General features: G+C 38.2%; 1 protein-coding gene across 1 annotated transcript; it reads left to right on the top strand.

The window, feature by feature from the left end:
* Positions 1-2230: 2230 nt before the first annotated feature.
* Positions 2231-11822, top strand: PNN (pinin, desmosome associated protein). The gene is made up of 9 exons (XM_072629767.1): positions 2231-2492; positions 3464-3535; positions 4385-4453; positions 5769-5841; positions 5931-6025; positions 6232-6307; positions 7893-8048; positions 8132-8270; positions 9326-11822. The coding sequence occupies exons 1-9, from the start codon at positions 2380-2382 to the stop codon at positions 10681-10683; spliced, it is 2151 nt and encodes a 716-aa protein (XP_072485868.1). The 5' UTR covers positions 2231-2379; the 3' UTR covers positions 10684-11822.
* The last annotated feature ends 1485 nt before the right edge of the window (positions 11823-13307 follow it).

The raw sequence follows: 13307 nt of genomic DNA on the forward strand, positions 1-13307 counted from the left end.
AGGGGAATGTTGGGAGATCTCAGCTGGTTTGCTGCACCTAATATGCCATCTTGGCTCCAGCCCTGTTCTCCTCTTTTTTGAAAAGCCAAACCAAAACTTTAAGTGATTTTCCCACAAGGTACAAAGTGAGGTATAAAGAACTGGAAAGTTTGAGGCAAAGAGTCTAGCCTCTTTCTTTAGAGGTCAGGATCATCTCAGGACTGAACTTGGCTTGTATATATGGTTCTAGAGCTAGGAACCCCTTGATGGATGAAAAGAATCACCCTGGACCAGTGCCAGAAGTATCATTATATGTATATATTTTATATAAACTTATGTAACCTCAAATTGCTAAGACCTAGAATCACAGAGAATTTGGAGATCCTTTCTAGGATCACAGAACCTTTGGAAAATCTCTCTAAGATCATGGAGAATTAGGAGGACCTTCCTGTGATAATAGCATCCTAGGGCTGGACTATTCATAGGCACTCAGGAGAGCTCAGTCTAGTATCCTGGAGGAAAAGACATCTACTTAAGTTTGGGGGTAACAGAGAGGTAGGAATGAGATAAGTAGATAAGCATATAGATCAGAGAGTAGGAGGAGTTGAGACCATGTTGAATTGGCAACTATGGCAATTGGTAAGAGTAGAAGTGGAGTCAGTGGTTTCTTCACATTTTTTTTCTACAGCATAATGCTGGGAAAATTTCACTCAAAAGTTTAAATTTTAACCTTTTGCTTTTTAGTGGCTCCCCCACCTTCACAAGCTGGGAGTAGGGTGGAGGAGAGGTGACTTTAACTGTGAGTCTCATTGCAGATTTATATACTTTGTTGTATATATTTATCTTCATGTAACACCCTGTTGTAATAATTAGCTCAGTTTTAGGGAATTTACTTTGGATGAAAAGTTCTGAATTCAGTCATAAGCTTTTTTGAGACCTCAGGAAAAGTTACTAAAGTGTTAAGCGGAGGCTAGGTACTCTGCCAAACCTTACATTTATATCTGTCTCTAGTTAATCACTGCCATATTTGTGGTTGAGGAAAAATTTAATTTACAATAATTTAAATTTACCCAAATTTAACATTTAGGTAAGAAACAGATTATAGAATGTCTTTGGAGAATCAGGAACTAGGAAGGGAAGTTGGGGAAACATCTCATCCTTTACTAGAACTTCTCTCAGCCTGGATCCTCCTCTCTGTGCTGCCTGTAGAACTCAGGGATTCTACTTAATATATTCTCAGATTAATATATTCTCTACTCAATGCTTCTCCGCCATAGTTCAGAATTCTCTTTGCTCCATCCTTCCTTCAACCTCTTGAATCCAAACAAAATGTCTTCTTCCCCAATTTAAAAGTAGTTTCTCCCTTTAATAAACAGTGCTTAGGGTATGACCCAAGTCTTTCACACAATGGCCTTGTGACTCACCCAAGGTCTACAGGCCTTGTTCACACAGTTCTGATTCAATCAAAAAAAGTGAAAGTAATCAAAGCACTAAACCCAAATGGGGTGGATTTGGTTTACCTTCATGTTGCTTCACACTACTAATAAAGTATGTAGCCATTAGCAATAATTTTGTCCAAGTCCATAAGTTGATTCAAGATTGAGAGGCCCACAACACAAGATATTTCCTTGATTTTAGTCTAGCGTGAAGGCCAATTTGTGAGTCTTTGCAATTTTGGTCATTTCTGATAACGTTCCAGAGTATATCCGCTAGACGACTTTTGAACCCTGAGATTTTAATGAACGGACAGTCATGGCAGAAAGTTATGAAGGTATGGAGGCTGGCACTGAGTCAGCCCCAAAGCCCACGGGCACGTGGACACGGTCATGGCCCATAAGAGCTCCTCTTCTCTGTGTGAGAGAAGGCAGGTACTCTCTTCCTTTCTCTTTCTTTTCCTTGGGGAGCCCAGCACGCTGCTGAAACATAAATGTTGGCATGAAGCTTAGCAAGGAGATGAGGGATGGATGTGGAGGTCTGAGTCACATCCCATTCTTCCTTCCATCCTCCCCATTAATGCATAAAAATAGCCCCCATTCACATGAAATGTTACAGAGGACAAGGAGAAGGGACTTGGTGAACTTGAAACCTACAAGCTCTGGCAGATACCGCCCTCCAGTAAATGAAAGACCTCCAGCCCCGCCTCCTCCCGAACTCTGCACGCATCACTATTCCCAAAAGGAAGCCACCCCATTGGCTGCACAGGTTGCCGCCTTGTGGCTTTATTTATTGGTCAAGTCTCTGTAAGTGAGTTAGTTCCGCCCCTGAAGTCTCTAAGTGGCCGACGGCCGAGAGCAACCCCGCTCCTGATTGGCTAATTCTAACTATCACTCCCGGCCTGATCTCGCGACGCGGGACGACCTGGCTTGAGAGCTGCCTCCGCACCAGCCACGGGTGGAGAAGATGGCGGTCGCAGTGAGAACTTTGCAGGAGCAGCTGGAAAAAGCCAAGGAGAGCTTAAAAAATGTGGATGAGAATATCCGGAAGCTCACCGGCAGGGACCCTAATGACGTGAGGTGAGGTTCCCCTGAAGGGCTCTCGGCGCCATTGAGGACGCGGGGCCTGGGCGAAGTGGGGGCAGGGGAGGCGGCGAACCCTGGGCCGCATCGGGAGAGGGCAGGAGCAGCCGGACCTTTACCGGGGCGGGGGGGCGACTGCAGGGCCGCCTCCCCCTGGGCAGGGGCGGCTCTGAGACACCGTCGCCGCCCTGCGTTGGTCTCGTGGTCTTCAGGGGAGGGGGAGTGGTGAGGGGAACGCGGGTCGTGTGGGAACTGCAGCCGGAGAGGCCTGCGGAAAGGCCGGGCCCCGGTGCCCCTGCCTCCCGCTCCCAGCCCGGCTAACCCACGAGGTGCTGCAGCCCCCGGCGAGCTCGCCGCAAAGGCTCACGGCCTTCCTCGGCCCTCCTGGCCCCAGGCGGAGGCACTCCCGGCGGCCCCCGGACCGCTCAGCTCGGGCGCTCCACGATGAAGCCTCCAGACCACGTTTTGGCTTCCTGTTCCTCCCTGCAGGTTGGCGGCAGGGTCTTATTTTCCTCCCTGGCCTTACTATATGTATATGTAAATATATGTGTGTATACATGTCCGTATGAAGAAGAGTTTGGTATGTTTCTACTCAGCCCTTGTGTATAAAGGAGATTTCGGACGTTTCACCTCCACTCTTGGCCTGTATAAATCACGAATGGGGGGAGTGATATATTAACTGTCGTGAATTTGTAAACCAGACTTGGCTAGGCCAACCCGACATGGGAATTTGGGGGGCTTTGAGGTTGTGTCGAGCCCGTACTTCTTTCTAATTAACATCTGTAAGAAAATACTTAATGGGGTAACCTTAATCTAAAAATCACCAACATCTACCGAATACGTTTAAGAGGTCTACTTAAGTGATTTTCCTTGTTTAAAATTTATTTCCTTTTACAGTTGATTCGGTGGTTCTTTTACATGTATAAGCTGTTGTTTCACAGTATACCAATTCCCAACTCTCTTTACAGACCCATCCAAGCTCGATTGCTCGCTCTCTCAGGCCCTGGTGGAGGTAGGGGTCGTGGTAGTTTATTGCTAAGGTAAGTGCCACCTCTCATTTCTCTTGAACTGAACTTCTTACTAAGTCATATAAAAAAATAACAGCCATTAAAGTTTTAAATTCATGGTGGATTCTGATGTAAAAAAAAAAAATTTAAGTCTGGTTTACTCAAATTGCTTAAACCTCACTGCTCTCTAGAAAATTCTATAAGAAGATAAATTGTAGATAAGATGCCAACCTGCATTAATAGAGGGAGTTTCCTCACCTGGAAATTCCTGTTTTTTGTGAAATCACTGGTATAGTCCCTATCCTTTATACTTTAAGTCTCACCTTTAAAATTCTCTTATGTTATCTTAACTATTGAAGGTACCTTGAGCACTTTTTAGACCTCTTGTCTTTAAAACACTAGCTTAGAGTTTAACATACAACTTATTAAAATTTAGATGGGGTTTTTTAAACCTTTTTTTTCAGAAGTACTAACACTGGTTAAATATTTCAAGTATTTCAATATGTTTGAATTTTGGAACTGTCTTTTGTGTGTTATTGGGACTTGTAAAATTTAGTTCTTTAAATTCTGTTACATAACAAATTAAGTTTGATGAGAAATGGAAATAGCTAAGAGGAAATATATGTCATTTTAAGGTCTTTGAGTTCTCCACCACCATCTTTTGGTAAGGGAGAGATCTAGCATTCTAGAATTAATTATTCTTCACCTTATGTAAGGACTTTCTTACTGCACTCTTTTGGCTTTTTTTTGGTATGTTCATTCTAAGGATATTTTTAAAATAATGTATTCAACTGATTATTTGTAATTTCATTGTAAAAACTGGTGTGTATACACCCTCCCCTTCCCCCCTTAAGATAAAGTCTTGATATTTTTCCATTTTAGGCGTGGATTCTCAGATAGTGGAGGAGGACCCCCAGCCAAACAGAGAGACCTTGAAGGGGCAGTCAGTAGGTATGTGGCAGTAATTGTAGATTCCATTTTCTTGAAATATGATACAAAATCAATTTCATTCAGTTATAGATGCTCAATAATCTGGTATTATCAGAGTTGTTTTGAAGATCAAATGAAACGTATGTAAAGCCTTTGTAATTCTGGCTAAATAAATAGCAGCTGTTGTTATTACTTGGTGATTTGACTATATAGTATACACCAGGAGCTGGGAACCTGTGGTCTCCAGACCACATATGACCTTATAGGTCCTCAGGTGTGGCCTTTTGACTGAGTCCAAGTTTTACAGAACAAATCCTTTTATTAAGGGGATTTGTTCTGTGAAGTTTGGATTTGATCAAAAGGAGTTGAGGGCCTTTGCTACTTTAAAGACTTAAAAGTCTAAGTGAGCCTAGACAGGCAATCTCTGGCCAGGATTCCTTAAGAATTCTAGACCTCTTAAATTATGTACTCCGTGAAAAAACTGAAATGTTTAAGAAAAAACCCGTAAATATTTCCAGTGCTTCTGTCCCCTACCTACTTTTTTGCTTTCTTGGTTGAACTATTCTCAGTATGGGAATCCAGCTTCAAGTGTGTCACCTCATTTCCATTACCTTGTATTCAATATCAGATTCTCAGTATCAGTTTATTTAAGTTTGTTGACTTGAATTTCTATTGCTTCCCTAAAATTTCTGATTATTGGGCCTGAGTGATAAAGTAATTTGTAGATAGTAATGGTTGTTCATGAATTTATCAAGGCTATTTTTTCCAGTTCATTTTTATATAATATCTAAAATATTTCTTTCCTTTGCTTTTTGTTTTAAGTCTTTTCATGTTTATTACTGAAACATTACTGTAATCTTTAAATAGCATTATTTCAATTTTAGGTGTTGTGCCAGACAAACAGGTTACATAAGAAAAATAAACTAGGGGAAAAATGTTATCTCTACTTCAGTGATTAACTGTTAAGGTGTTCTGTTGTTGCTGTATAACATTGTGTAAGTCCAGACAAATTGAATAGAGCATAGGCAAAAATTTTATTTTCTTTTAGAGATATAAAAATATTTGAATCAATGATTCAGAAGTGTCTTTTAAAAACTGATGTTAGCACCAAAAAAATTTTCACCTTCCACTGTTCAGAGTGGAATAAATGTTGTTTTGAGTAGTTACATTGATGTAAAATATGGAGACTTTTCATAATTTGGTAAAGTGGTATTGAGAGAGATGATTAGTGATGGTATTCTAGTGCTGTTGCTGATGAATATGTTAGTGTTGGCTTTTGATGTTCACTTAACTCAGTTCCAGTAATGATCATCCTAAGTTGTTTCCTCAATATCAGGCTGGGAGGGGAGCGTCGGACAAGAAGAGAATCACGCCAAGAAAGCGACGCAGAGGATGATGATGTTAAAAAGGTATTGTGATAGAAAGAATTTGCATTAATGGATATATAGTGGGCATGGAGTTATTGTAATTTGTGATAAGTTTTTGTTTTCTCTCTTAGCCAGCGTTGCAGTCTTCAGTTGTAGCTACCTCCAAAGAGCGTACACGTCGAGACCTTATTCAGGATCAAAATATGGATGAAAAGGGAAAGCAAAGGTGTTAAATTATTTGGCACACTGGATCAGATAGTATTAATCCCCTTGAAAAAATATCTTGACATTTTTCCTTTGAGGAATACAAATGTTCTTTCTAAGTATTTCAAGGAGGTAGAATTAACTTTTTGTTTTTGTGTGATTTGGAGGGGGGTGGGTTAATAAATGTTATCCTACATAAATTAAATTTTTATTGTTTCTGGCTTTTAGGAATCGACGTATTTTTGGGTTGTTAATGGGTACCCTTCAGAAATTTAAGCAGGAATCCACCGTAGCTACGGAAAGGGTATGTGTACAATCCTTGCTTTAATTATTTTGTCTTGTATGAGTTGTCAATATAACCATAAACTTATTGAAAAATATTTGGAATATGATTCTTATTACCTTTTAATTGAAAGCACTTTGTGACAAAATTAAAATGAAACTGAAAACTGACAAGTGTCTGAACTGACCTGTGAAGATTTTTGTTAATCTTCTGTGAAGATGCAGTAATGTCAGTTATTTCTGACATTATTTGGGTACAGTGGCAAACAAATCTAAAAGAAATAATTTTAAGAAATTTATTTCTGACCTTCTCTAGAATAAGTTTGTTTAAACCACAAAATGGTTCCTGGAGAAATGCTTTGCTCAAGTACTGCTTGTGGGAGATGGTAACTAGCATCAACTGGTATAGCTTTATATAACATCAAAATGTAATAGATGAGACCGTAGTCTATATAAATAATAAATATATTTTGAACCAGACCTGTGATTTCAGTGACGTAGAGAACTTAAAGCAATTCTTTCTACTAGTGTATAATGACACCTACTTTTCCACTTACTCTTACAGAGTTGTCTGAGGCACCTAGCCCAGGTTCTCCTTACTCTTGAGACAGGCCTTACATCTACTATGCCTCTCTGCCTCGTATTCTATAGTGATTTAGGATTTGCAAAATGCTTTACATATATTATATGTATATTTGCAAAATACTTTACGTATATTAAATATATACATATATTTAATCCTCACAGCTACCCTTGGGGATAAGTACTGCTTTTATTTTTTTAAAAAATACCCATTTTATAGGTAAGAAAAATTAGGGGATAGAACTGAACTAATGTTCTTGGATTTCCTCACTCAGAGACTAGTATGAATTTTCCAGGAGTCATTTAGAAGAACGTCTGATTAGGGGAGGTGCTTACAATTTTGACTTTTAGGGTCTTGTCGATTAGTAGCAGCTTTTCAGTGTCTGGTCCCAGGTCTCATAGATAGCAGAGGAAGACACTGACCTTCCCAGGTAATTTTTGTGGAAGCAGAACTTGGTTGAAGCTGCAGAGAGGAAAGGAAGATTAAGGGAAAATTTCTTAACAAAAGGAGCTGTGCACAAATGGAATGAGTCCCCTGCTTACTGAAGTCTTCCCGGCTAGGCTGAATGGCTTTGTTGGGGATGTTAGAAAAGATTCTACTTCAGATATACATGTTGGACCAGATGACTTCTAAGATCTCTCCCATATTTATCCGTGTAGTAAGAGAATGAAGTGCAAATGTTGGTACCCTTTAGTAATGTATTTTATTTGAATTGCAAAACCAAGTGCTTTGTGAGATCCTAAGAAGAAATGGCTTTGAAGGTGAAGTTTCTATTAAATATTTAATCATGATTTACATGAAAATGTTACCAATTCCTGTTTAGTAATAGAGAATTGTTTGGTAATAAAGAATTGAGAAACTTTAAGCTAATGGCTGGGGGTAAATTTTGTGAATTTACTTGCATACTTCAAATGTCAAGTTTCAGCTTCTTAAAATTAACTTCTGTCATAGTTTATTGAAACAAACCTTCCTAGTACTTTATCATTGCAAAATAAAAATGTTAAAACAAATTCTTCATTTTTAGCAAAAGAGGCGTCAAGAAATTGAACAAAAACTTGAAGTGCAAGCAGAAGAAGAAAGAAAACAAGTTGAAAATGAAAGGAGAGAACTTTTTGAAGAAAGACGTGCTAAACAGACAGAACTGCGACTTTTGGAACAAAAGGTTGAACTTGCTCAGTTGGTAAGTATTGTTGGAGAAGTATGCTCATCTCAGAATTCTTACATGTTTTCAGAAATACTTATGTTTACCTTCCCTTTCTTTAGCAAGAAGAATGGAATGAGCATAATTCCAAAATAATTAAATATATAAGAACTAAGACAAAGCCCCATTTGTTCTACATTCCTGGAAGAATGTGCCCAGCTACACAAAAACTAATAGAAGAGTCACAGAGAAAAATGAACGGTAGGTGTTCATGGAGAATCCGATTGAAAATTTCTCATTGAGGAAGCTTTACACATGTATTTGATATATTTTGTTTCCTTTAATAACTTGATTTGATATTGGTGTATCCAAAAGTATCAGAGGTGACAATGAGTTTGGGAATGGAAATGCATTTATTTGATGCAAAATTTTACCCGAAACTTGATGTTTTATGACCTATGTGTATTCCTGTATCTTTTTGCTTCCTACTCCTCTTATCACCAGTAGCCAGGTCCTGTGAATGCTAATGAAGCTGAGAGTGGGTTTCCAGGAGCCTGCAGATAGATTGCATGGAGGGGGGAGTACTTAAGGAAATGGTAGACACTGCCACGGTGGTGATTAAGTGACTAGTGTCTCCTTGAGAACAGAACAATTAGAGCACAATACCTGTAGTCACAGAACTAGTTTAACTCAACTCAAACAGAAGCTGTATTCTTTATCATATCTAGCATAAAATTGCATAGCAAAAGAGTTTTTTCCCTTCATTTAGATTATATGGTATTAATTCTGCCTAGGTTGCTCATTTCATTGTAATCAATTTTAGTGGGTCTATTCCTTCATGTCCATCTATATATAATTGTTTGCTATGCAATCTACTATTACCATCATTGACTGTCTCCCCCCCCCCCCCAAAAAAAGTATATAAAGATACAGATTACCTGTATCTGTAAACCAGTATTTATACACACATTTATTTTTCCTTCTCACTTTTGCTATTTTCACTGCTGTAGAAAGCTCCCAGGGGAGGAGTTCCTTCTACCAGTGCTGCTTAGTCTCAGAGGGTTATCTAGGGTACTTAGAGGTTAAGTGACTTAACCCAGGGTCACACAACCATGGTACGTCAGATACTTGATGTCAGCTCTGGTCTTTCAATTCTAAGGTCAGTTCTGTATCCCCTATTTAAAATTTGTGAAGGGTGTATTTAAAATAGATGAAGGAAATTTAAGAACATTTATTCAAAACATGAAGTAAAATTGTAGTTTAGATTGTGTTCATAGATGTTAAATTTACACTTAAATACCTTTTTTGTTTTTCAGCTATGTTTGAAGGTAGACGAAATGAATTTGCAGAACAAATAAATAAAATGGAGGCTAGGCCTAGAAGACAATCAATGAAGGAAAAAGAACCTCAGGTGGTGCATAATGAAGAACAGAAGGCGGAACAAGAAGAGGGTAAGGTGGCTCAGCGTGAGGAAGAGATGGAGGAGACAGGTAATCAGCACAATGATGTAGAAATAGAGGATGCAGGAGAGGAAGAGGAAAAAGAAGTAGGTGGAGTTCATAGTGATACAGAGAAAGAACAGGAGGAGGATCATAAAAAAGAAATGGAGGTTAAAATGGAGGAAGAGAATGAGGTGAGGGAAAAAGAGAAGCAACAGGATAGTCAGCCTGAAGAAATTATGGATGTGAAAGAGGAGGGAGAAAGTATCAAGAATGTAGATACAGAACCGGAGGAAATGGAAACTAATCAAGTTGAAAGTATAGGGCCTTCAGAAAATGAGAATAGCAAAGAAATAGGACCAGAGTTGGAAGGTGAGGCTCAGCCAAAGAAAGAGTATAAACCTATTTCTCCCATGAAGGAGAATGCTAATGTTCCAGAAATTGAAAATGAATCTGAAGAGAAACAAGAGAGAGAACCTGAGTCCCAATCAGAGTTTGTGGTTCAACCCCAACCCCAGTCCCAAACCCAGTCTCAGTCTCACCCTTTGCCCGCACTCCAGCTCCAGCCCCAGTCCTTGCCTCAGTCTGAGACTTTACCCTTAACACTTATAGAGCCACCACCTCAGGTCATACAGGAACCAAGGCATCTGACCGAGAGGAAAGAGTTTGCTCTAGAACCTGTCAAACTTGCTGAGGTGCAAATAGAGCCAGTCTTGACAATGCCTACAGAGAGGAAAACCAAAACCAAAACCAGGAGCAGAAGCAGGGGTCGAGCCAGAAACAAAACTAGCAAGAGTAGAAGTCATAGCAGTAGCAGTAGCACTTCAAGTAGTAGTTCAACCAGTAGTAGTAGTGGCAGCAGCTCCAGCAGTGGCAGCAGTAGCAGTCGGAGTAGTTCCAGTAGCAGCACTAGCACTAGTGGAAGCAGCAGCAGAGACAGTAGTAGCAGCAGCACTAGTAGCAGTGAGAGTAGGAGTCGAAGCCGAGGTCGGGGACATAATAGGGATAGAAAGCGCAGGAGGAGTGTGGATCGGAAGCGGAGGGATACATCAGGACTAGAAAGAAGTCACAATCACAAGTCTTCAAAAGGTAGTAGCAGAGATACAAAAGGATCGAAGGATAAGAGTTCTCGGTCTGACAGAAAAAGGTCTATATCAGAAAGTAGTCGGTCAGGCAAAAGATCTTCAAGAAGTGAAAGAGACCGTAAATCAGACAGGAAAGACAAAAGGCGTTAATGGAAGAAACCAGGCTTCCTTAGCCTATTTGCAGCAGAAGATTTCTTGATGTGTAAAAGGATACCTTTCCTTTTAAGGAGAATGCTGCCTTAAGAATTGCATGTTGTAAAATTCTTTTTGGAAAAATACAGACTTTGTTTACCAGACATTCTTGTACTTTTTACATAATTTTGTAAAAGTTATTTATCAAAATTATGTGAGGTTCCAAAAAACATGTAAAAAAATAAAAAAGATTAACAACCCTTGTCATCTTTTTTAAATATCCCATGCTCTACATTAAGAATATGTATATTTTACTAGGTAAATCTTTAAGTTTGTGAGTTCACTTCTAATTCTGTATCATACATTGTTTTTGTAGAAATAAATGTACATTAAAGAATTTTTTTTTTTGAGATGTCCTGGTTGACACTTGTGTAATCTCCTCAGAATCAGTTTCAAACTATTACCCACTATCTACTGGAGGTGCTTAGGGGAACATTTTTTTCTTCCCCATTTTTATTTACATGAATAACTGTTAACTTTAACCTACACCCTTCCATGGTTATTTTTGGTTTGACCAAACCACTCAAGATAAAAATTTGAGGAAGAAAGTAGTTCATTCTCCTCATTTTTGTAAGTAATTTTCTCTTTTCTTTGTCCCCCTTTTTATTTTAACAAGCTTTTTTGTTTCTGGTCCTCAAACCAAATATGAGGTGTCATTAGGTACATTATACTGCTAATTGTTACTTGGTTGACATTTGTCTTCCTGAGCATGGTAGCATCACTTGCCTCTAGTGATACATATGATAAATTTATACCTCTTAGAGAAAAAAACTTATTTCTTTATATTCCCCTGAGGGACGGAACCAATAGTAGCCTCTAAATTTGGTTTTTGAATATGGTGGTCTAAGATGTAACCTTGGAGATTTGACATGACTGGGTTGCGTTGGCTATAACTAAGACAGATGTCAATATGTACTGAGAATTTTCTTCATGTTGTATGAAGGTTTACAAAATGGGGGAACTCAGATCTAGACTTGAATATGTATGCAAAACAAGGTAATACACAGTGATGATCAAATTGTATTTTATAATTTTGTATGATCTAGTATCTGTTGGTCAATACTGTTCATGTGCAAATAAATGTGACTTAGACTTAATGTGACTAGTATTTGTATTAACTTTTCTCTTTTAATGGTGTATAGAATATAACACTTAAAACAGCTAATTGTGCAAATGGTTCTAACAGTCCATTCCATGTTATTTGTTGGAAGCTAGGCCTAACATGGATCAGATCACTAAAGGAAAACTAAGCTACAAAAGAAATGTTAATAAGCACTGTATATTTTCATCTCTTTGGTTTCCAATTCTGTTTGTATAACTGCTTGTTTTTATAAGATTAGCAACCATATTAAAGAAATAAACATCTTTTAAAAGAAATTAAGATGGTAATATTAACAGGGGCCGTAAAAATAACTTTAAAAGTATCAAGTACATTGAGATAAATTGCTCTGACTGTATTTCATGGTTTTGTGTATGGTTTGCTGTGGGTTTTTTTGCATCTGGGTCTCAATTCACTTTGAACTGAATTATTTAAGTTCAGATTATTTTTAATATATAAAAAGCAATTTATCATGCCTTTTAATTTGGTCCTAACATAGTGAATGGTATAAATTTCAAATAGGCTAAATTCTTAATTTACTTTTCATTGAATTCTTTCATTGTGTCACTGAATTTTCAAGTTAGCTACATAATTACAAAAAAAGAATTAGATGTCTTTCCTATATTAAGTTAATGACAGTTGAGAGTAATACTGGGTTAAACATGGTACTATTACTAGTGGTAATGTTATTTTTCAAGGTGTTTACAAGGTAGTCACTTTTTTTCTTAAAAAGACCTTCATCTCCCATCAGATTGAATTGGGAGTAATGTGTTTACTTCTGGATGTATTTTAAAAGGAATATTTGAACGTAATCCATTATATCAGAGCAGGGCCCTCCATCTGAAAAGGTCTATAAATTATGTCATGAATGCTAAAGACTTAAAGAAAATGGGAGAAGATTTAAGATGAGAGTAATGATCTTTACATTCTTTTCATTTATAAATGAATAGCTAATAAGGTAGTATTTGGATTTTTATGCCTAAGGACTTGGTTGTGAAGCAATCATAAAGTACCTGTGTACTAAGTTATTTTGATAGCCTTGGGGTTGTATTGATAAGGAAACAGTCCTTTAAAGAAGGTTCCATTCTAGCAGTGTAAATGCAGTAAACTAGTGACATAAAATCAGAGACTAGATAGAATACCATCAATTAATATAGACTGGAGCTGGAAGAATCTTAGAAGTCTTCATGTCCAACCCCCTGTTTGTGCGCATGAAAGAACCTGAGACTGAGTGGTTTTGCTATTACGTTATACGAATTATGATCATTTGAACCCAAGTTCTCAGACTCCAGATCCAGTTGTTTAGAAAAGATTTCTGCATTGGAAAGGAGGTTGGATTTCAGGACCAACAATGTATAATTTTGTAATCCACTCAACCCACCTTTAGATGACCAAAAATACAATTGCCTTCAGAATTCTAGCTAGCACTTGGTTTTCAGATAGAATGAAACCCTTTGAGTTTCATATTGAACATGTCTGGACC

This window comes from Notamacropus eugenii, chromosome 1 (assembly GCF_028372415.1).
Source record: "Notamacropus eugenii isolate mMacEug1 chromosome 1, mMacEug1.pri_v2, whole genome shotgun sequence".
NCBI lineage: Eukaryota > Metazoa > Chordata > Mammalia > Diprotodontia > Macropodidae > Notamacropus > Notamacropus eugenii.